This window comes from Oenanthe melanoleuca, chromosome 8 (assembly GCF_029582105.1).
Source record: "Oenanthe melanoleuca isolate GR-GAL-2019-014 chromosome 8, OMel1.0, whole genome shotgun sequence".
Taxonomy (NCBI): Eukaryota; Metazoa; Chordata; class Aves; order Passeriformes; family Muscicapidae; genus Oenanthe; species Oenanthe melanoleuca.
In genome coordinates this window covers 25,678,894-25,701,462 of record NC_079342.1, presented here as the reverse complement: position 1 = coordinate 25,701,462, position 22,569 = coordinate 25,678,894, and the positions used below count along the sequence as shown (strand labels likewise).

At 49.1% G+C, this 22,569-nt stretch overlaps 2 protein-coding genes across 2 annotated transcripts; one reads left to right on the top strand and one right to left on the bottom strand.

Annotated features, from left to right (window-relative positions):
* Positions 1 to 753: 753 nt before the first annotated feature.
* Positions 754 to 13,976, bottom strand: TADA1 (transcriptional adaptor 1). The gene is made up of 8 exons (XM_056497753.1): positions 13,837 to 13,976; positions 13,001 to 13,092; positions 11,899 to 11,964; positions 6,501 to 6,598; positions 4,170 to 4,379; positions 3,078 to 3,229; positions 2,076 to 2,238; positions 754 to 1,163 (listed from the first exon to the last, which is right to left on the bottom strand). The coding sequence occupies exons 1-8, from the start codon at positions 13,908 to 13,910 to the stop codon at positions 1,011 to 1,013; spliced, it is 1,008 nt and encodes a 335-aa protein (XP_056353728.1). The 5' UTR covers positions 13,911 to 13,976; the 3' UTR covers positions 754 to 1,010.
* A 6-nt stretch (positions 13,977 to 13,982) lies between these two features.
* PRDX6 (peroxiredoxin 6) lies at positions 13,983 to 21,578 on the top strand. The gene is made up of 5 exons (XM_056497758.1): positions 13,983 to 14,121; positions 15,585 to 15,741; positions 19,299 to 19,445; positions 20,534 to 20,680; positions 21,012 to 21,578. Exons 1-5 carry the CDS (start codon positions 14,030 to 14,032, stop codon positions 21,141 to 21,143), a joined length of 675 nt encoding a protein of 224 aa, XP_056353733.1. The 5' UTR covers positions 13,983 to 14,029; the 3' UTR covers positions 21,144 to 21,578.
* The last annotated feature ends 991 nt before the right edge of the window (positions 21,579 to 22,569 follow it).

Here is a 22,569-nt window from a genome sequence, read left to right as displayed (position 1 = left end):
GGGAGCTGCACCCTCCTCAGTCCTGGTGGTACAGCAGAGAAGAAAACTTCACAAGAAATATGACAAATCCCCCATCCAAATACATTCCAAAGAGGAAAACCAGAATGACATGAAACCATGAGCTTCTCCTTTCATATTCCCCCAGAAGCAGCTGTTTCAATTCCATTTATCTGGAGGCAGAGTGAGTGAGTCACACTTTAGCAGGTACCTCCACGTTTGAGGTCAAACCCAGGCCATGTAGTAATTAAGACACTTCAATGGAATTTTCTTATTATAATAAGGTAATTCCCACAGCTGACTCAGGGATACAGTAGAGCACCTGAAACCCAGAAGGTGCAATTTCTCCTTTTCCACAGGGATCTGCACATGCCCCATGTGGAGAGGTGTGGCTGCATAATTTCATAATGAAGTAACGAGGGTGCATATTTTTACAAGGAAGTGACAGGAGTGATTTGTTCATGCTGCAAATCCAAGGAGTCTCCAACACCAAGACAATTCCCTTTTTGCCTTGTTTTGCCACAGTTTCTAATGAGAAGTTCCCCTGGTGGAACAGGAACAACGTCAGCTTAGAGAATTGCTCATCTTCACATGAGCCCACCCCACAACCAGTTAATGAAAAGAATCCCACAACAGAAGCTGGACAAGGCCTCTGGAGATTGAGCTCAGATAAGAAACTACCAGAGAGGGGAGGACACAGAGGCAGATTCTCCATGCTCACAAAAGAAGACAAAAGCATACCTTATTTAAAACAAACTTCACTCTCACATTTATTTTTCCTAAAAATGCCAGTCCTTGTTTTTCTTCCAACTCAGTGGCATTGCTGAGAGTACTCCACACGGCACGTGACTCTGGGGAAGCAGAGGAAGTGTCCCACAACTCAGTCCCATTTCCATAGGAAAAGCTGACTCATAAATCACATCATCCTGGAGATGCTGACACAGGTTTGGAATGACAAGTCCCAGGAGCAGGCTGGAGGCACCTGAGGGCTGGCAGGGCTGCCAGCTGCAGCTCTAGCAGAGCAGGAGGCCCTCCTTCGTCGCCAGGCGCTGCCGATGGATCTTGTCCTGCTGCAGCTCCTCGTGGTTTGGGTGCCAGAGCTTCATGACAATCCTCTCAATGTTGAGAGCATAGACTGTGTGTGCAGGGATCACTTCTTTGTGCACCTGGAAATGCATGTTGGAAAACGAGCTGCATGCTTCCATACACATTTGGAGGAATAACTTCCCTTTGCCACAGGATGCTCTGGGTGCCAGCTCTGCAGAGTGGGAACAAAGGGAGTCTCACAGGGAGAGCTGCTCCCTGCCAGCACTGCCACAACCACCACTTTCTAAGGGAGTGCCATGCTAAAGAAACAGTCACTTTGTTCTTGGGAAGCCAATCAATAGCTGGTCATCAAAACCATAGAAACAACAATTCTGACTAAACATGGCATGAATGTTTGATCACAGCTCTGTGGTCTGTATCCACAGCTATGAGACAAAATCCCAAGGCCTGTTCACAACAACAGAGATCAAGTGGGGAATTTCTCACAGCTAATTTTAGACATTTAAAGTAGGTAATGCCACCACAGCTGCCAGAGAGGGAGGGAACCACAGCCATATATCCTCATTAAAAATTCACCCAGCTGACCTTAAATGCCTCCCCAGGGTTGGGGTGAGCACAGCTAACTCACTGCATGCCAGGACCAAGTATTCCTCTAAGTACCCAGGAGGAACATGAGGAATAAGAAGAGACATGCCACGTAAGTTATGTTGCTGCAGCACCATCAAAATCTGTCCAGCTCAGTTCTGATATAATCACTGCAGCCTTGCTACAGAGGAAGAGTTCACCCATCTTGCACAGCTGTGAGATAGGAATTTTCTCATCAGCTCTGCAACCAAGGGGTCAGAACAAGCATTAAATCACGAGTCAACAGTGGGAACAAATCAAAGCCAAAGAATCTGAGAGGCAAAGAAGGAAAGACTATGGGAAGATAAAACAAATCCCCCTGCAGGCACATAAACCACACCTAAGACTGGCAGCTGGCACCCAGAGCAGCGCTGCTGTGACACGAAGGTGTGACACGGCCAGCTTACCTGCAGTGCCTCAAAGAGGTCGTACATGTTGACTGGAGGCAGGGATGCTGGCAGGGTGTCCCCAGAGCAGGCCAGGAGCAGGGCTGCCTGCTGCTCAGCATCGTCAGGAGCGGGTGGAGGGGCCAGGCTCTGACCTGCCGAGGGCGTCGCGCCGCTGGGGGGGCTGGGGGCAGAGCAGGCACAAAACAACCAAGTCACAAAACCAGCACCAGCTGTGGCTGTCACACAGCAGGGGCCTTGCTGTCTGCACCAGCTGATGTGGTCCAGATGTACACAAAATTATTTCAGCTTTTTAAATTCCAGCTTAACGAGGAGTGTGGCTTGACCCTCAACATGCTTAAAAGGCTCGGTTGTGCAACTTTTATTGCTTGCAGCCAATAGTTTCTACCCAGCATAAAAATCAAGGCACATGCAACATTAAACTGGAACACTGGCCGTTAGGCAGAGTTGTTTGTAGTGCTACAACCAAATCATAAAACACCCACGACCTCCTGTCAACTGCTAGAGGCTGCCACAGACAAACAAAACTGCCTCCTCATCCGTGAATGCTGCCAGATGCACTGCACAAACTGTTTGACACCGAGACTCCAAACAGGGGGATCTCAAACCCTGCTAACCGGAAAGATGTGCTAAGGAACCATAAACACATTTGGATGCAGGAAATGATGGGATGGCAGTGTCCTGCAAGTCCCCACTGACATTTCAACCCTGTGCTTCCACAAAGGCAGAGAATTGCTGTTACTGGAGTTTCCAAACAGCAGTAACTGAACTGCTGGACAAGCACAGGTAGGAGAGAGAGATGTAACACTGCCCTACAGCCCAGTGCTGGGAAATCCCCATGTTCTCACTCCCTGTTTATCTGTACAATCCTCCATACCAATGCTTTCCTAGTGTGTGAAAGCAAGACACCATCAACACATGTAAAAGAAGAAGCTGAGCCATGGAGTAATTCCAAGACTAGCAAAACTCATGTACATTATCAGTGTGCTGCCAGCTCCTTACCACTCAATTAAGTTGTTGTAAGCAACAACACTGTTCTTCAGATATGGCTGAGGGTTGACATTGCTGCCAAAGGCATACTTGAAATGGCCATCCCTCAGACGATAGGCTTTCCTCCTGGATATCACAGAGGTCAGGATGTCCTTAAGGTGGTTCTGCAACAAAACAAAAAAAAAAATCTTGTGACATGTGTTGACTTATTCATTCATGGCTAGAAGGGCCTCACCAACTGGCAGCACAGAAACAGTGCTGCAATGACCACAGGGATCTGAAGATGGAAGGGAACCAGCATCTGGACAAATGACAGGATGTTTTCATTGCTCAACACTTGGATACAGAGAACATGACACTTTTTGAGCACTGTAAGCATCAGCCTGTGAACTACACTTTAATATGTGACGTCCTGCTTCAAATGTCAAAGGAGTGTCTTCAATGCTAGGAAATTCCCAACCTCTCATTAAGGTTAAGGTTTCATAACTGACACTAGATGTTATACTTGTTAAAATACACGCCCTGAAACAATAGTGAAAAGCCACTCACTCATCTTTTTCATCTGCCTGAAAAGTGCTGGAGAAGGAACCATCTGAAAAAAACAAGCAGACAACAACTTAATTTGGCCTCACTCCCAGATGGGGAACTCACGTTGGCCTCCATGTGCTGGCTGCAGAAACCATCCACATATCAATGCTGTGTCATTCCTGGGATGTGGAAAGTGATGCACCACCAATGGCCAAAGGCAAACCAGGGCTTCACCTGCAGGTGTCACCTGATCCTGTCCCTTCATGGCCAGGCCAGACCCTGTGGCTGTAATAGACTGCTTTTTATAGAACTGGTCAAGCTGGCATTCCCATTCTGTCCCTGCTTTTAAGTGATGCTTTTTAAGCATTTTCCTCAACAGCTACTTAAGCATGCCTAGGGTACATTCGCAGGCAGAAGTCCAAGACTTTACATCTGGGGCACAAGATTCTCCATTCTCACCTCACTCTGGGGCAAAAGGGTGATTGAAGAACAATCAGAGCAGCAGCTTTCCACCCCATGCTGGGGGACAACACCCCAAACTGCACACAGAGCCTTTTGCCCCCAGCCCAGCCTCACCTCCACCGCATAAACAACTGCTGTCACTGCCTCCTCGGTGACATTGTCCAGCCCATGCTCATAGGCAGTGACAATCATCCTTCCTTCCAGCTGGCCACGTGTTGGGAGCATCATGGTGTGAGAGCACAGCTTCAAATCATCATCCTCCTGAGGATCCTTTGCCACAAACTGCTGGGCTCCTGACAGTGGGTTCTGAGGCTGGAACCGGTGCTGTCAGGAACACAACATTAAAGGTAACATTCAGACCCTTGGGTTCATCAAGGGGACATCCCTCCTCCACTCAGAAAGCATACACCTACAAAAAATCCTCAAAAAATCCTCCCCAATGACTTGTGACTGAAGAAGTTGCCAAGTCAGTGTTGGTGTCATTTCATTGGACTTGTCCAGTAGCACCCCAAACCACCTGAACTTTGGGTATCCACAACACACTGCAGCAAGAAATCCTACACACCACGTGAAGACTCACCTGCTCTGGTTTGCTCTGTATCTTCTACCTGCTAGATTTGTTTGATTCTCCTGGGAGTCCCAAATGTGGTCAATGACTGTCCTTTCTATCTCCTGTCACACTACCCAGGCCAGTGACTGGACTTTCACATCTCTCAGACACCTTCTGTGTTGAGGAATTCTCATCTATTTAATAATTTCTTGTACAGAAGGGCATATTTTTACTTACTATCTGAACAGTTTCCCTCCAGATTAAAACCCATCATCCTGAACTTGCATGATTGATTCTTACACTTCTCTAATGCTTTAAACTTAGCCCAATTCCAGCACTAATTTCATACTCCAATCTCCCTGTGTACTTCCACTACTCTAAGCAGAGTTGTGCTACAGAACAGCCAAGAGATAGGTTAGGGCTATTTTTCAGAACTGACTTAGTTATTTAGGGAAAAAAACTCAGAACAGGAATTCATACCAGAAGGAGGCATTTCCCAGGCCACACGTATTCCAGCCCAAATCCTTGGCTGCTTTGTGTCTCAAGCTCTGAGTGCCTGTGATGGCTCCCCAGATAAAGGGGAGAACAAAGCAAAAGGAAATTATTGATCCTTGGCCCAGCTCTAACCTGCAAGGGAACAAGACTCCTCACACTCCCTCTACTCTCCAGTGGCTGTGGAATGGAGTTTGCTGCAAGGCTCTTATGGGGCACCAGGACAAACATGTATTCATAAATGAATATTTGTTCATATTTTAAATATGAACAATGAATATGCAGCAAAGTAGATTTCTCACATCTTCATTTCCGGGGAGAAAGGGGAGATGCTTTAGTCAAAGGACAGTGTGGCATTTAACTCAAAGTGAAAAACCAATCCACCCACTGCTGATGTGAAAGCAGGTTTCCCTCCCCATAACTCTAAAGATTTATGCTTTCATTACAGGAAAGCTGCATGCCTGGAAAAAAAGACCTTCAAAATGTAAGCAGCTCTCAAGAGGAATGTGATTTGGGAGAGCAGAAGCCAACTGGAATGGACCTGCAGTCATTCACAGCTGTTATCCTGGCCAGTGAGGGAAATATTACGAAATGTCCAAGCTCACACTACTTAGAATTCCACTAGTACCAGACAAGCCCATTAATAAAATGCACTTCACACAGTGCTTACTGCCAAGCCTTCCTGAACATCTGTGCAGACACTCACGAGAAATCTGGTGTATCCTAGGGGCAGTGAGTAAATCAAATTCTAAGACTTCCAGTACACTACAACTTGCTGCTGAAACTCTCATCTACTTGCTACTGAGCTGAGGAGTTACAGTGAAGTTTTAAGACAGGCAAGGTAACACAGACTAAATTCAGAACATCACAGTTCAGCTTGCAGCTGTGAGCACTGCAAAGTAATTTGACAGTTTCTAGATACAAGGAGCCTTCAGCTGGACTTGCACTCCTTTGGAACACTGGTCTGTGAAGCACACACAGAGAATGCCTAATCACAGTCCCTGGAAGGGTACTATGCACCTTCTCAAACCCTGCCTGTTGAAGAGAGAGCCCCATACCAAATCTCTCCACACTGGTCTGGCAGCACAGAAACAAGTGCAGAACAGGGGTGTGACAGTACTGGGTGGATGTACAGACCCTTCCTTTGCTGCAAGGTGAACTGGATCTGGCACGTTTCTGTGCCACCTACCAGAAGACAGAACCTTTGAAAAATGTTTTCAGTTCTCAAACAACTTGATCTTCTGAAAACATTATACGCAAGGAATATCTTGCTTCTAATTCTTTGAGAATTAGCCAGAGAATTTGAGAGTTAGTCAGAGAATTCTGCCTGGCTGCCTAAATAAATAGTAAAGCACTTATTTTAAGAATTTGGCAGATGTGTAAAGAGAAGCACAGAGACTTACATCAAACTTTTGGCGAACCGAAGAAATCTTTTTCTTCCCTTTGGGTTTTCCAGGTTTAGTTGCAGAGCCACCTGGCCACGGCAGAGATCCAGCACCTTCTACAAATTGAGAAGGAACAAAACAAATAAAAACAAAACACACAAAAACCCCCAACAATAAACAAGGACAAAAAACAAACAAACAAACAAACAAACAACAACAACAAAAAAAAACCTCACTCAGTTGGTGTTGCTCATTTAGGGCCAGAATGAAACCTTAAACATTTGGCCACCTGCTAAGCCTCAAACCAAAATCAACAGCCATAGCACAGAGGAAGGTTTTTTGAGGGGAGAACACTATTGGTAGCCCCTCAGCTACTTTGACTCACTCACAACAGCTGTGACTTACGTAGCAATTTCTGTCCACACACCACACAAAAACCATGGTGGAAGGAGAGAGATAAGCACAGCTTGTAAAAAAAACCCAAAAGGAAGGAACAAGAGCTTGCCTGGAAGTGGGTTCTCCTCTCACCCACTCCTGGTTTAGGTCAGATGCTAAACCACCTGAATTGAGCAGTCTGACTCCCCAACTCTCCTTCTCCTTCAGCAAGATTTGTCATGGATCCTTATTAAACATCACAGCTGATTATTGTGTTACACTGAAGAGAAGGAGAAGGGGGAAGAACTGCAGAGGCCACTGAGCCCAGGAGCAGGATGTCACTAAGTGACCAGTAAGTAAACAACTGACAAAGAGGTACCTGTTTAGTACCAATAAATAAATACATTTGGTCACATCATCAGCTCAAAAGTCCACTGAACGTTGCCTGACAGCTACACCTACAGCAGGCCAAACCACATCCTGATAATCACACATCTCTTGGCAAGGACAGCCCAGCAAATTTACTGCTGAGAGGTTTACAGCATCTGTTAGTAATTAATTCCTTCAAGAACGCTGGGAACATTGGCTTAGGACAGCCCTGCATTGGATGTGTGTGCTTGCTGACAGGGACCAAGTGCAACTCAGAGACTGGACAGCCCTCTCGTGGCTACAGAGCAGCCTCTGCTGTGTGCCTCCAGCACCCTCCTGCCCTGGCTTGGCACTGCAAGTGAGCATTCTTTTATTTTGGAGCAGAGCATGCCCTGAGCCGGGTCCCTGCCCACCTCCAGGGAGCTTAACTCAGCTCTGAAGGGACTTCAGCTGCCTCCAAAGCAGAGGCCAGGCAATTCTGACAGCACAGCAATGTCTTGGGCATTCCCTGGCCTGACCTCAGTCAGAATTTGCCATTTCCTCCAGACAGGGACAAGAAGTTAACATTATACAGTCTCTGTTTTAATGTTTAAGCCTCTGCACATCTCACCACCCACAGCCTGGTTAGCCTCACTCAGCATTGACCAACGCCCAGTTGTGGTTCTCCCCTGCTCCCACAATTCTCACCATCTTCACACCAACCTCCAGCTGCCCTAACTATGCTTAATTTGCTGTAATCAAGAGTTAACTTGTTTAATTTGCTGTAAACACAGTTATACCACAGCCCTGTTTGTAAGGAATGAGGGTGGCTAGAAGTCCTTGGCTATGGGGAGCTTCCCACATTCACAAGCACCGTGTCCCCTGCACTGGAAAAATAAAATTCTAACAGGATCAGGCTCAAGTAGAGGATTCAGGTGAAGTTTTTGAATGCTCAGCTGTTAAGGAGGGATTAGAAACAACCTGCACACACAGAGATGGCACATTCTCCCTATATTAAAATAAAAGTTGACCAAGAAGTCTAGCTACATCTTATTAGAGAGGTGGAAACCCATAGCCTATGAAGCCTGTTGTCAAAATCCACTGGTCAATTTAAGAAATTAAAATATTGTAAATAAAACCTGCCCAAAAATTTGTACTGCTCATCAATACATCACAGGAGAGGCCCTAATAATAGGGCATAGGAAACCACTGTGGAGAACCACATCAAGTCTCACAGAGATCCTTCACAGCCTCATTTGTTACCAGAGGAAGTGCAATGGATGGAGATGGAAAATGCAAACACACTTTTCTCTGACAGTGCTCTACAGATATATTAGGTTACAACTAAGTCTGAATTTTTAAAATACTTTTTGTAAAGAAAAATAACATAACAGATTTTAAATTAAATAGCAACTAAATTTTCAGGCTTTCACAGTAGATCTGAAAGATGCAACTTAACTGAATCTCAACGTGCACATTTAGCAAGAACTTAGCCAAACTCAGCTGAAAACAAGGAAAAGGTGAGATACAATCTCCTACTCCCCACTATAACGAGCCCATAGCAGAATTTTTGGTTCCTTTTCCAGGTTTTCATATTACCAAGCCCAACCTGCACTAGATGAAGAAAGCAAAATTTCCCTTTAGCATTCTAAGAAAACCAGTACTTGCCTTCCTGGCCACAAATGACAAGGCTGGGTTGGCTCAGGCATGAAACTTCAGAGATGTATGCAGCTTTTATTTCATCTTGCTAGTGAAGGAATCAGACCTGAACAAGCCACAGCAGTGGCTGCTGCTCTGCCCTCAAAGATCAGCAACAGATAAAAACATTTTTCTAGGAGCTGCCACATCTCTGCACAGCAGCAGCCAGTGCAGACAGAGCCTGCCAGGTTTGCCTGACATGCTGCATGAGGGAAGGACAAAGACACAGAGAAAGTCACCACAGAAAGCAGCAGACAGAGAGAAAACACACATTTCCCATGCCTGTTTACTTGATCTTCAGTTTGGAGGGGGTTGTTTGTTTTAATCTTCTTGTAGCAACAAGGGTTTTGGTCAGGTATTCTGCTGATAATTTGGCTGCCAAAAACTCACACTCCCGGTTTCCTACTTTTCCTCCCTTCTCAGTACTCTGAAGGGAAGCAAACACAAGCAACCTGAGCCAATCTCACAGCTGAGAGGTCTCTAAGCAAAGCCTGTGGACAAACCTGATGAAATAAAATGCTCCTATTATTCCACCTGAGCTCTAACTGACTGAATCACCTTTTAATTGGCACCAGACTGCTACTAAATAAATTAAATCCTTAGATCACTAACTCAAGCACTTGCAATTGTCTCAGTTTCATTGCTAACATTTAGCTAGGAAAGCAGGGAACAGTTCAAACAAGATACATATTAACTCAGAAAACCTTGCTACCCTGAGTGCTTGCAACTGTCCAACAAACAATATATTCCAACACAATATGAAGTACAATTTTACCACTGACCACATGATTACTATTTTAATACAAAATAACATTTTAAGCACAGTTCTTTCCCCTCCTTTCTCACACGAAATTGGAAATTGTATGCATCAGTAACCCTTGTGTTCGCGTGCCAAGTGCCTCAAAAACACTTCTTTAAAGTTACTATTTCCATGAATCATGAAGTAAACACCTTCTACCCAAAATACAGTGGTTGAGACAAAAGCCTGCTAGATTTCCATTCTTACATGGAGAGAAAAAAAAACAGAGAGAAAGAAAAAAAAAAACAAACCACCAAAAAAAACCCTAGCAGGTGTCAGACTGGCATCTAGGGGAAGAAAAAGAAATCTAGATGTTAACAGTATTCCACTCATACTGCATTTTCCTGGGCTTGCATGTACAGCCCTACACCACACACAGCTGATAGTGAGATCCTGCCTGTAAGAGAAACCAGAAAGAAGAGCCTCAGCACAGATCAGCTCCCAAATCATTGGGAGACTCTGCACTGATCTGTGGACAGCAAAATTGAGCCTCTGGAAGGGACAGGCAGAATGCACTGTTAGCTCCAGAGCACCAAACCATGTCTTTAAGACCACACTGCCATGTTTAAACTGACTTGTTTCAAGCTGGCTGATGCAATCTGTGCATACAGAGGCAGCCAAAGCTTGCCTGAAAGCCCTGGAGGTGACCAGCAGTGGAAAAGGACCCTGGCCAGCTGGTTCACCACCCCACTGGTGCCACTGACCTGCTGCCCCACTACAACCAGGGTTCTTGGAGGGCTCTGAAGAGAGCAGCTGCAATGGGACAAGAGAAAAGACCTCCAGGGACTTGAAATTCAAGAAGTCAGGCAGGAAACGATGAGCATATGGAAAGCACCCTGCTCTGTGCTGGAGCTCCTACCTTCCACACAATCCTAATTGTGAAATCCTAATCCTTTTCAGTTTGCCTTGAAAAAGGGACACCTGGGAGAGCTTGCTGATGAATCCTGACCAGACAGCTGCATGCCATCACTGAGTGGCACAAAGAGACAAATGACATTCAGTACAGCTGAGCCCAGACAGGATATATACACAGGAATAATAAACTCCAACCTCAGGCACATGGCAAGAGGCTCTAGCCTGAGCACTGCCTCTCAGATCTCTGAGCTACGAACTCCAGCCCAGCACTCACAGCAGCTCACTGCTCAGCTCAGAGAACAGCCTCCCTCCCCCTCCTCATTTAGACTCAGCTGCTCCAGGTGATAATCAGGAGGATCACTGTTCCTGTGTAATTAATTATTCAAAGTCAAAAGCAAGGAGCAGCAGATTAAGACATAAACTTGATTTACATGAGTCCAGACCTCAAAAGGGAGCAAGTTTAGGACACACAATGTGTTTCTGAAGTTTCTGAAGAGCAAACAAAACAAGTTTGGAAATGGGGACAATTAACATTTAATTAGCACAGCTACTAGAGTTAAGGACCAGCTCCAACACAAAAACCCATGAGCATCCATGAATTTTGTAGGCATTATTTCCCCTAGCTACAACAGGCAGCTCAATAACAGGCATTGTCTCAAAAAACTCAGCTCTCAGGTCTCAGCCCATGTGAGCTGTAACAATTTTTTCTGCTTTCCTACACAGCAGTTCCACAACTTGAATTGCAGCTCAATTGCCCTTGCCACCACATCTCTGGGATAAGAGCTCTTTTGAAGGCCAAACCAAACACACCCTGCATCCCTGAGCCATTGTAGCCACCCACAAAATTAAAATGTAATTCTAGATGCTCAAAGTTAAAATGCTAACTACCTGCAGACCATTGGGTTAATTGGTCATAGCTCAACCAAGACTCTCTGTAAGCACTTTTCTATCAGATATGCACTTGAAATCAAGATCAGTCAGCAATACCCAGCTCTTCACAATGACCAGGAGCAGAGCTCAGAGGAGAAAAAAATAAGCAAAGAACATCAAAGAGAAAGCTGCATCTGCCTTTACCCTTCAGCTCACAGCCCAATCTAGAAATCAAACCAGATTATCACAGGCAGCAATCCAGCATCAGCCTCTAACCAAGCACACACACCTTAGTCACAGAAGTATCTCTACTGAAATCAGCTGAAACACCATTCCTGCTGCATTTTTACCTGTGTGGCAAAAAACCCTATGAATATTAAAGCTGAGAACATTGGAGTCTGTGCACACACACCCCAAACACACAAATGGCAGTGCTACACCTAGTGTTTAATGAGGCTTCTCAGGACTCACCTGGGGCAGAGACCAAGATCTGGCATCGGGTGAGAATAGCCAGGAGGAAATCATTGTGAGAGTGGACTGTGGAGAGAGAGAGAGAGACAGAGAGAGCTCATCAGCAGCACACCAGTGCCCAGAGGCACCCCCCAAAGCCATCCTAAAGTAGCTCCCCACCTGCTCAGTTCATTTTCAATTCAAGTTTTTTTTTTTTTTTGGAGAGTTTTCTTCTACTGGGCTGAGAATCTACTACAACACAGAAGATACTACACACAGCACAGAAACAATGAGGTCATTTCTCAGTGTTACACAAACACACAGTGTGCTACAGCTACTTGACAAGTCAGGTGTATTCAGCCCGCCAGGGGAGCAGCTGTCCCTCTTTCCATGCAGGCACCCCACTGCAGTGCTTTTGGTTTTGCTAGAAAATCCACCAAAATGAGAGCCAGCCCCACAAGGATGAAGTCAGCTCAAAGAGGTTCTAATAAAACAGAACTTCACTGCAGAGGTTTTCCAGAACATAGAGTAATTGTGTATTAGAGAAAGTGAAAACAACTTCAGGGGCAGGATCAAGAGGGTTATAGGATGCTCTTTGGAGTCTGAGCACCAAAAATCTCCCTGCAGGGATCACAAATGTGGAAGCCAGGAGCCCCCACAGTAATCTCAGCAACACCCACCCGTGTTAGCAGACACAGAGAAGCAAGGATGGAGGAATCTCATCCTTCAGCACTCCCCCAGGCCAGGAAGGACCTGCCTGCTGCAAATGCAACCAGGTGAATCCAGAGCTCTCTCCCCCTACTTCAGCTACAACCAAAGGGAAAGCACAGAGAGAATTGTGCCTCCACAGTGACATTTTAAAAAAATGGCATTTTGGTTGCTGGAACAGCATGTTTTACGTTTTTGACACATTTACACAATGCCAAATTGTCGGTCAGCGCCGGGGTTACATAGGGACTTCCCCATGCAAACCAGGGCTCCTCCCACCATTTTAACCCCATTGCTGCTGGAGCCCTGGCCACTGCTGTTTCCCTCACAAGCATTTTCCCTGCTCAGGAAGCACCACGGAGCCTGGAGGAGCTTCCAGGCCTGGCAGGGAAACCAACACCAGGTGTCATTTTACCATTGTCCTGCGTGAGAAGCCTGCGAGCTTCCAGGTCAAACTCCTCCTTACTGATCTTTTGCTTGAACCAGAGCTTCAGGTTGGCCCAGTACCTCGGGAAGAGCAGGGAAGCACAGAATCAACTGGGTTGGAAAGGACCTCGGAGATGATCGAGCCCAACCTCCCAACACCACTGTGTCAACCAGAGCGTGGCACCGAGTGACTCTTTCCTTCAGCACCTCTGGTTGATGCCTTCAGTTGCAGCTTTCACATTTTCCAGACTCTGCACTGCATTGCTATGTGACTCTGAACTCCATATAAAGTGTTACAAGTTCTCCTCCCAGCTCAGTCACACAAAACAATCCTTTTCCAGCCCCAGAACCAAGGACACGCTGCAGCTTCAGCCCCAAAAAGTGCAAACAGCAGAACTGAGGAGAGAATCTGGGAGGGTGGGACTGCAGAACCTGGAGCTGGAATGGGACAATGAACCCCAATATGGAAATGGACCAAAACTTATAAAAGTGTGAAAACTTGTGACTCTGAGCCCATCTTGGGTGTAGCCACAGCTGGGCTCTTGCACTGCCCAAGTGAATCCTTTGAAGAGCTTTAAATAAACGCCTGCTTTGCTCCTTTAGCACTGTCTAACCTCTGTTCTAGGCAGCCTCTGCAGGCCCCAGGCTGAGGCGCAGGCAGCGGAGGAAAAGCGCTGCTCGCACACCCAGCAAGGCCGAGGCTTCGCACGGACACGGGGGAGGCCGGGAGGGTCCCGCAGCGCCCAGCCCCGAGCCAGCCGGGCGGGACGGGACGGGACGGGACAGCCCAGCCCCGCACGCCCCCCGCCCCCCGAGGGCACTCACTGCTTCACGTTCTCGCCCAGCGCCTCGCTCAGGCTCTTCTTGGCCGCCTCCAGCTCGCTCACGTAAGTCGCCATCACGGCCGCGGCCCCTCAGCGCCGTCACGTGCCCGCCGCTCACGTGGCCGGGGGCGGAGCCCGCGCAGGCGCAGAGCGGCGGCGGCTCCGCTCGGGCACTCGCGCCGGGAGCTGCGGCCATGCCGGGACTGCTGCTGGGGGACGAGGCGCCCAACTTCGAGGCGGACACCACGCACGGCCGCATCCGCTTCCATGACTTCCTGGGAGACTCGTGAGCGCCGGGGGATGCACGGGGAGCGGGGGTGTCCGGGCCGCCGGGGATCGCGGGGAGCAGGGATGCGGCGGGCCGCATGGCTGAGTCCCGCGTCGCGGGGTTGCAGACCCCGAAATGTGGGTTTTTCTCGTGGAAGCGCGGAGCTCGGGGGGCAGAGTCACCCATCCCCGAGGAGAGGGAGGAGAGCCCGCGGCACGGCAAAGCCAGGCTTAGCAAAGCCGCGCTTAGCCCAGGCCGGCCCTGGGAGCGGCTCTGGTGTCAGGACATCCCGGGAATTCGGAGGGGTGCGGGCACAAAGCGTTCTGTCCTGCTGGGCTATTCCCACAAAGGCAGCCGCTCGTTCCCGGGCCTCGCTCCCGGCTTGGCAGGCTGGAATCAGCCCCTTCTGTCGGCTTTGTGAGCAAAAGGGGGAAAAAAGAACCCTCTGGGCTTCAGGCCTTCTGGAACTGGCTGTTCCTGCTCGCACACCTGGCACCTTTCTTCCTCCTCGGTGGTTTGGTGCTATTCATTCAAGGAATGTAGTTATTGTATGAAAAGCCTCAGCACCAGGTAACTGTTCCATAAATTCCCGGTGACCCGTGTCGGTCACACGGCAACGGGAGAGCTGCAGGAACCTCACTTGATCCTTCCCAAATCCCTCAGACAAGGACATTCAGGAACCTCACTTGATACCTGCCAAATTCCTCAGACAGGACTTCCCCCACTGCTGTGGTGCTGGGGGCCCGGTGAAGATCGGTACAATAAAGATCTGTACGATTTGAGCTGGGAAATGGTGCAGCAAGGGAATTTGAAGTGCTGGGAAATGGTGCAGCAAGGGAATTTGAAGTGCTGGGAGTGGCTTTGCTTTAGCTCCTGGGAAGTCCTTTTTGCTCCAGCCCATCCTGCTGCCTTTCTCTGTGCACTGCTTACCTTACCTGTGAGGTGTAGCATTAGCATTTTGCCTGCTCTAGTCTCCAAACCCATTGCTGCTGAGCTGTGGGGCAAAAGCAAGGTGGCTGTGTTGTTGTAACAGGTGCCACAGTGTGGTGTTAATTCCTGGCCTCCCCTGCTAATTGGTTGATTCTTACTTTTTCAAGTGTGCTTGGGCTAAGGCTTGGTCCTGTCCCATTCTTTAGAGCTGCATGATGTACATGTGTGTGTCTCCTGGTGGGGATGGGGTGTAGGGGGCAGTAACAATAACCTGCAATAACCTGGCTGGCACCTGTATCCCCTCACTTGTCTCTTGTGTGGTTCCACAGAACTTCCTCACACGACACATGGCAAGAACCATGAGCTATTCCAGCATCTCCTGGAGGGAGGGTGGGGAGAGAGGTGCAGGGAGTTCCTCAGAGCTTATCTCCTGGAGTTTTCCCGTGCTAGGGAAGGAAGAGTTGACAGGGCAGGGTTTCCTTAGCAGATAAACAAGCTGTTCCTGGGCTCCACACCATGCTTTTTGTCTCACCTTCACCCTCCCCTTGCAGCTGGGGCATCCTGTTCTCCCACCCTCGGGATTTCACCCCCGTGTGCACCACGGAGCTGGGCCGGGCGGCCAAGCTGGCGCCCGAGTTCAGCAAGCGCAACGTCAAGATGATCGCGCTCTCCATCGACAGCGTGCAGGACCACCTCTCCTGGTGCAAGGTAACAGCTCTGGGCAGCCTTCAGGGGGCAGCTGGCAAGCCCACACAGGCTTGGAGGGACAGGTGTCACATCCCAAAGTGTGGGGGTGCTGGAATTCAGAGTGGGAATGGGGAATTCTCCATCTTCGTGCAGGCTGCTCTGTGCTCTTTTGATACAAGAGGAAAGCAATGCTGTCCCATCACTGGCTGAAAGGGTTAAAACATGTGCAGGTGATGCTAGAACCTCAGAGAAAGGCAGCCCATCCACAGACCCTCAGGAAAGTTGTGTAATGGAGCAGGAAAGGAAAAGAGGCAGCAGAAGTGAGGAGTGAAGTTGCAGTTCATGCTTGGGCAGGGAGGAGAAAACAGAGACATGTTAAATAAAAAAACACAAATAGGAGAACAATAAATCTAAAATTAATGTGAGGGAGTATTAAAAAAGATGGGAGTAGAATAACTCAGTGAAGGAGCTAAAGATAAACTTCAAAGGCAGCCTCTGTGTGCTGCCAGGGAGAATGGTTCCAGGGTTGGTAGGGGTCTAAAATGAGTATTTCAGGCAGAAGTGGCCAGAATGTAAAAATCTTTGGGTGAATTACTCTCTTAGTTCTTAAAATTGGGAATGTTCTCACATAGTTTCCAGGGGTGAGAGGTGCGTGCAGTAAGAGGCATTAAAGGTGAGAAATTTCTACATTCAGACGTTCTTTCATGACTGACTGGCTTTAGAAGTTAGCTAATTGCCTTATTGCTTAAATCAACCTTTGTACCTGAGCAATGCATGGCCAATGTCCCAGCAAGCCTCAGAAAAGCAATGTACAATAAATGAGATTTCTGTGTTGTTCAAACTGGCTGAAACCAGCAGCCAGATTAGCAAATACCATGTTATTAGACATAAGAGAAAGTTTGCATTGTGCTTTTGTGAGGGAGACTCATCTGCTGGTTGGCTAAGCTAAAGTGTTCGGGTGTTGCTGACTTCTGCAAAGGCTTTGAATTTGCAAGAAGCTTTCCAGTGAAGTCAGCTCTGTGAAGGGCAGGCTGTTTCTTGCAGGAAAAGCAGTAAGTTGTGTCAAGGGAGGGAAGTGCTGAGCTCTCTTGGGGTGTGTGGGGTTCAGCAGGCTTGGGTGATCTGAAAAAGAGATGAACAATGAGCTGACTCTGCTGATCCTATGGAATTATTCAGCACAACCTCAAGCCAGGAGAAGTTGCAGAACAGCCTCTTGATGGTGGCTGAGAGGAGGCAGAGCAGGAAAGCATTCTGGAAAAAGGCCAGGGATTCTAGCTGTGGTGAGCTTTCTGTGAGCCTGGCAGAAGCCTTGGAGACAGAGGTTTGGAAGTGTCAGCTCAGCACCTGTCAGAAAGGACCAGGTGAAATTCCTCCACAGCAAAAGATCCAGTTGGTGAGGAGAAATCCACAGAAAGCTGGAGTGTTCCATGCAGCCTGTGCCTCACTGAATTAAATATAGAAGCCCTAGGAGTGAGCAGAACTTTGGGCAGGACCCTCTGTGCAGCATTCCCAAACACACATCTGCTTTCTCTGGATGAAGCTGTTTTTACCTGGAGCACAGCCTGCAAGGAAGCAGGTGGGCAAAAAGGGTGGCTGAAATCCTGCATGAGACAGTAAAGAAACTTCTGCTTGCTCTGCTGCCAAATTTCAGCTGTGCTTTCCAGCCAGAGATGTCACAGCTATTCTTAGCCATCCCTAGACAAAAAACAGAGGCTTGCTCCAGGTCTGGGAGCTGTAGCTCAGCCAGGGATTGATCCCACCTTCCAAGCTCTCCAGTCAGGAGCTTCTCCAAGGGCTGACTGAGCCTGAGCTCCTTCAGCAGGCTGGCTGGCACAGGCTGTGCATGTCAGAAGTTTCAGTGATACTCTGAAATACTGGCCACTGATACCTGCACCTTGGTGAGTTGGTGGTGAACAAATCACTCCAGAGATGTCTGGTTTCAGCTTGGAGTCTGGAAAGAAATTAGTGGCAAGGGAAGGGAGTCGTGGGTGTTGTGTTGCAACAGAGTGTGGTTTGGGAGGCTGTTTCCTAGAGCTCCCCAGGTCATGAAATTACGTGCATTTTGGAACGAGGCACAGTCCATGGGGTTCAGATATTGCTTCTCAGAAACCCTTGTCATCCTCCAGCCCCTGCCCTAAAGAGAGAGGGGCAGGTGGGTCTCATTTGCTGCAGCCTCTTGTGACTCTGTGGAACGTTCAGCAGCATTTCTCCACAGCTCTGCTCTGACAAGGCACGTTTTCAGGGCAGCAGAACCAATTCCTTGCCTCCTTCCAAGGCAGGCCTGACCACAACCCAGCTGAGATCAATGGCCCCTTTTTGCAGAGCCATGGTGACACAGAAAACAAGCAAACAGAAAAGCTGGAAAGGAAACACCTGGCCACGTGTGCACCACTTGACCTGCTTGCAGCATCCTGAGCAGCTGGGGCAGGGCTCCAGCCCCTTCTGTCAGCACCAGCAGCCATGGGGGGCTGAGGAAGGGTGCAGGGCCTGCCTGCTCCTGCTGCTGTTAGTGTGCTCTGAGCAGTGCATTTCCAGCCCTGAGTTCCCTCCCTGCTCTCCCACATTCAAAGCCTGGAGAAGGCAGTGGGATTTGTACATGGAGGTTATCAGCTGAGCTGATAATGCAGCACAGCAGTGCCAGAGAGGCTGTCAGTCAGTTTTGTTTCCTTGTAGCATGAAAAGGGGGGAAGGAACAGGCTGCCCTGTTCTGGGGCAGGAACCTTGAATTCTACTTGTTTTGATGCTGGCAGCTGCTCTGCCTGTGCTGCTGGGGCTCCGTGTGACCTGTGAGGGTGGCATTGCAGACTCTAGGGATAACTTAAATGCTCTGGTCGAGTCCAGACCAGGTTTGGAGATGCTCAAAATACATTTTCTGTGTGTATTTGTGAAGCAGATCCAGTTTGGACTAGTACAGGGAGGAACCTCATAAACCATGGTCACAAGGGAGAGTCTGCAGGGCTGTGGAGGTGAATGGTTTTCTCTTCTCCCAGGCATGGTTCAGAAAGGAGTGAGCAGTGTCCCAGCACTTGCACTCAGGCTTCCACTCTAGTTTCTTGGGAGCCTTTAGTTAAGTAAGCTGTGAGTGACTCACTGAATGGAACTGGTCCCTTGCATAAGACCTGTGGAGTGTTGGACCCTCCTCTGTCAGTAGTGTTGCTGGTTTGCTCTGCCACTAGAGAAACAATTCCTTGGGAGCACAGTCCAGTTCAGGTGGCACCCACACATCTGTCAGCAGTGCTAGGAGAGAGCTGGCAGAGGGACACAGTTCTCAGTGAGAGGTGGTTAAACTCTTTGTCACTAACACGGGCAGGAATTCCTTATTGCTCTATACTGCCTGGGCAGAGCAGCTGCTCCACGGGGTGTAAGAACTGACCCTCAAGAACTAGGCACAGCCCAGCCTGGCACAAAGGTTTCTGATTTGTCACCTGGTTTCTGGAAACTTCATGAAAGGCCAGAAGCCCCTGGCTGTGCTGAGACCTCAGGCCAAGCAAGTCAGGAGCTCCTGCAACTCCTGTTTCTGCCTGGCCTCTGCCTCTGTGGTGGTGCCACAGGAGCATCCCATGGCTTTGTCTCTGCAGGACATCAATGCCTACAACGGGGACCAGCCTGCAGAGAAGCTGCCCTTCCCCATCATTGCTGACAAGAACCGGGAGCTGGCTGTCAAGCTGGGCATGCTGGACCCCGACGAGCTGGATAAGGAGGGGATGCCCCTGACTGCTCGTGTGGTGAGTGCCTGGCCCCACAGCAGCACAGAACCACGGCCTGCCATCCTGCCCTCTGGCTGTGGGCACCTTACCTGGATGGGCTTGGCCATCCTCAGGAGCTGGGATGATTTCTTTGGGCTGGAACCATGAGTTGTGTCATGGTGACCACCTGATCCTAAACTAATTTTTGTCAGTGCTTGATCTGCTGGAATTTCCCCTAGTGTGCTTGCACTAGAAGGGCACAGGTAGCAAAACAAGCTGGTGTTGGACACAGGAGCTCCCAGAGCAAAAACTCAATCCCTGGGCATCAGATGTTCTCTAGATCCCCATCATGGCATCTCCTCTGTCCCAACACCTGTGATCAAGCAGCTCCCAAAGGAGAGGAAGGAGCAGCAGGACTGAGCAGATCCAGCAGAGAAGCCAGACAAATGTGCCCAGCCCTGTGGGGGTCCAGGGAGTCCCTCTGGACCCTCTGTGGGTGCGAGAACCCCCCTGTCAGACCCCTGAGAGATCCCCGAATAGAGCCAGGGGGGTCCGAGAGCTGGATCCAGCTCCATGGGAACATCTGCCTTCTCTCAGAGAAGAAATGCAACCTTTAAGGGAAACAAGAGTGTGAATTAGATAGTTAGCAAGTAGAAAAGGTAATTTTTGGGATTGTTTATATTATCAGCCACGAGGCCAAGATGGAGGAATTGGGGTGTGGTGTCTTCTTCTTCTTCTTGTTCTCCATGTTGGTGGGGGATGCTGGGAATCACAGATTGGTTGGGGACAAAACTGGACATAGTAATAAGATATTGTAGTATTGGAAAGATAGTGTAAACATAGAATACGTAGTTTAGAGTATAAAAGGTAAGTCCTGCCTTTCGTGGGCAGACTTTCGTCCTGGACACGGTGGTGACCAGACTGCTGCTGGCGAGCAAGAACACTTTAGAGATAACAAACAATAAACAGACCTTGAGACTGGATGACTGTCTCCTGCAGCCTTTCTTCAGCAGCTTCAAGAATACCCTGTGCCCTGAATCACCCTCCTATGTCCATCTGAGTGGTCTCGGGCACTAAGAGACCCTCAGACAGTGACACAGCCCCTGACACTGTCTCCCTGTGCTCAGGTGTTCGTTTTTGGCCCAGATAAGAAGCTGAAGCTCTCCATCCTGTACCCAGCTACCACTGGGAGAAACTTTGATGAGATCCTGAGAGTGGTGGACTCCCTGCAGCTCACAGCATACAAGAAGGTCGCTACCCCTGTGGACTGGAAGGTGAGGAGCAGGGCAAAGCTCACAGCCAGGCATTGAAATGGCAGCCAGCCTCCCTTGCAGGGTGGGGAGGCAGCCTTGCCTCTGAAGGCTGCTGTTCCCTGCAGCATAAGCTCCCAGTGGGGTGGCCCTGCTCACCCACCTGCTAGGAAAGCAGGGCTTGGGATCAAGGGGGAATCCAGGGCTGCCTGAACAATAGGAAGGGATGAGCAGGCTCTGTCCAGCATGGCAGCCAGACTCACATTTCCCATCCTTACTCCCTGCTCCCATGGGAGTGCTGTGGTTCCTCATGGCACCTTGCCAGCTCCTCACGGTCCCCTTTTGTCCCCATTAGCCTGGTGACAGCGTCATGGTCGTGCCCACCTTACCTGAGGAGGAAGCCAAGAAGCTCTTCCCCAAAGGAGTCTTCACCAAGGAGCTGCCCTCGGGCAAGAAGTACCTGCGCTACACCCCGCAGCCAGAGTGAGACGTCTGTCTGTCTGTCTGTCCGTCCTGCCGGAGCCTTCCCGAGCCCAGCCCCTCTGACACTGCACAATCCACAGCCTGGCAGCACTAAACCAGCCCTCCTGCTAAGCCTCTCCCTGAACCCCGGTGTTTTCCTGCCTCCAAGGCGAGGTGAGCGGAGCAGGGGGCACTCCAGGGCTCCTGCTGGGGTGTCTGTCCCGTTTGCTCCCAGCCATGCTTGTCCCAGAGGCGTGGTGAGAAGGGGAGTCCTGCTGGGACAGGGAGCTGCTGCGTGCCTTTCAGAGCAGCCATCTAACCTTTGGTCCCACGAGTAGGGGAGGAGCTGCAGAGCCAAATCTCTCACTTGTTAACTGCTTTCTCATCTCTTGCTGGAAGGTGATTGTTTCCAGATTTGGTGGAAGAGGGAATCAAGCAAATAAACTGACCTTCAGTACTACCTGCAGTGTCCCTTGCGTGTCTCTGCTGGCCCCCACAGCAGTTACTGGGATTTGTGCCCAGGCTCTGGAGGGGGGTGGCAGCAGCACAGACTGCCCTTGTTCTTGTTCTGCAAGGAGGGCCTTTTGGAAAGACAGCTTGTCCCAGGACACACGGTCTCAGACAAGGCAGTTGTGCTTCCCCTGCTGGGAAGGAAGAATGTGCCTCAGCCTGGCCTGCCCTTGGCTGCTGGGCAGAAGGTCCTTCCCTGCTCCTAGGGCATGGGCAGGCAGGACAGGAGCTGTGCAAACTCCTGCCTGCTCTCCCACACCCCCACCTCAGGGATTTGTCAAGAGATGAGCAATGTTTTAATATAACAGCAAGAAAGAAAGCTGCTCACTGAATTGCTCATAGGGTGGCTGCCAGCATGCCTCAATGCCCAGCACAGGTCCAAAAGCAGCAGCTGTTAAAGAAATCAGCTGTCTTGGGGCACAAATGTACCCTCCCAGCAAGTGGGGACTGGCAGGTTTGTTGTTCAAGGTGAGCAGTGAAATCCTCCTCCAGGCTAAACCTCAGGCAGAACCCACAACCCTCTTTCATTATCCCTCCCCCACCAAAAAAGGGGTTTATTAATTTTTAATTGCCTTCAGGAACTATGCATGTAATATTGGTGTATTTCCCCAAATGGCTTTTAAATGAAGCCTCGTTATGAAACTCCATATTATTCCCATGAATTATTTTGACTGGAAGATAGGAACAGTTGGTCTCTGGGCTGACTTTTGTTCTCACTCTTCCACTCTGCAAGAAAGGGGAGGGGGAATCTACAATTTCAAAAGGGAAACATGTTTTTTTCCTGTAGCTTTTCAGCTTTATCAGGCTGGGCAGCTTTCCTAGTTCCCATGGCTGGGCTGCACGAACTCCTGGGTTTCTCACTGTTCCTCACTTTGATCTGGTTTCCTAAGGGAAAAAGGAACATCTGCCCCCTCCAAGCTTTGTCCAATTTTCTGGAAGCT

Excerpts from the sequence above, each read along its gene's own strand:
- TADA1 (XM_056497753.1), bottom strand. The coding sequence starts at position 13,910 with ATGGCGACTTACGTGAGCGAGCTGGAGGCGGCCAAGAAGAGCCTGAGC. Across the intron at positions 2,239-3,077 it reads TACAACAACTTAATTGAGTG|CCCCCCCAGCGGCGCGACGC; the intron begins GTAAGGAGCTGG and ends CTCTGCCCCCAG. Across the intron at positions 1,164-2,075 it reads ACCTCTTTGAGGCACTGCAG|GTGCACAAAGAAGTGATCCC; the intron begins GTAAGCTGGCCG and ends ATGCATTTCCAG.
- PRDX6 (XM_056497758.1), top strand. The coding sequence starts at position 14,030 with ATGCCGGGACTGCTGCTGGGGGACGAGGCGCCCAACTTCGAGGCGGAC. Across the intron at positions 14,122-15,584 it reads CATGACTTCCTGGGAGACTC|CTGGGGCATCCTGTTCTCCC; the intron begins GTGAGCGCCGGG and ends CTCCCCTTGCAG. Across the intron at positions 19,446-20,533 it reads TGCCCCTGACTGCTCGTGTG|GTGTTCGTTTTTGGCCCAGA; the intron begins GTGAGTGCCTGG and ends CCCTGTGCTCAG.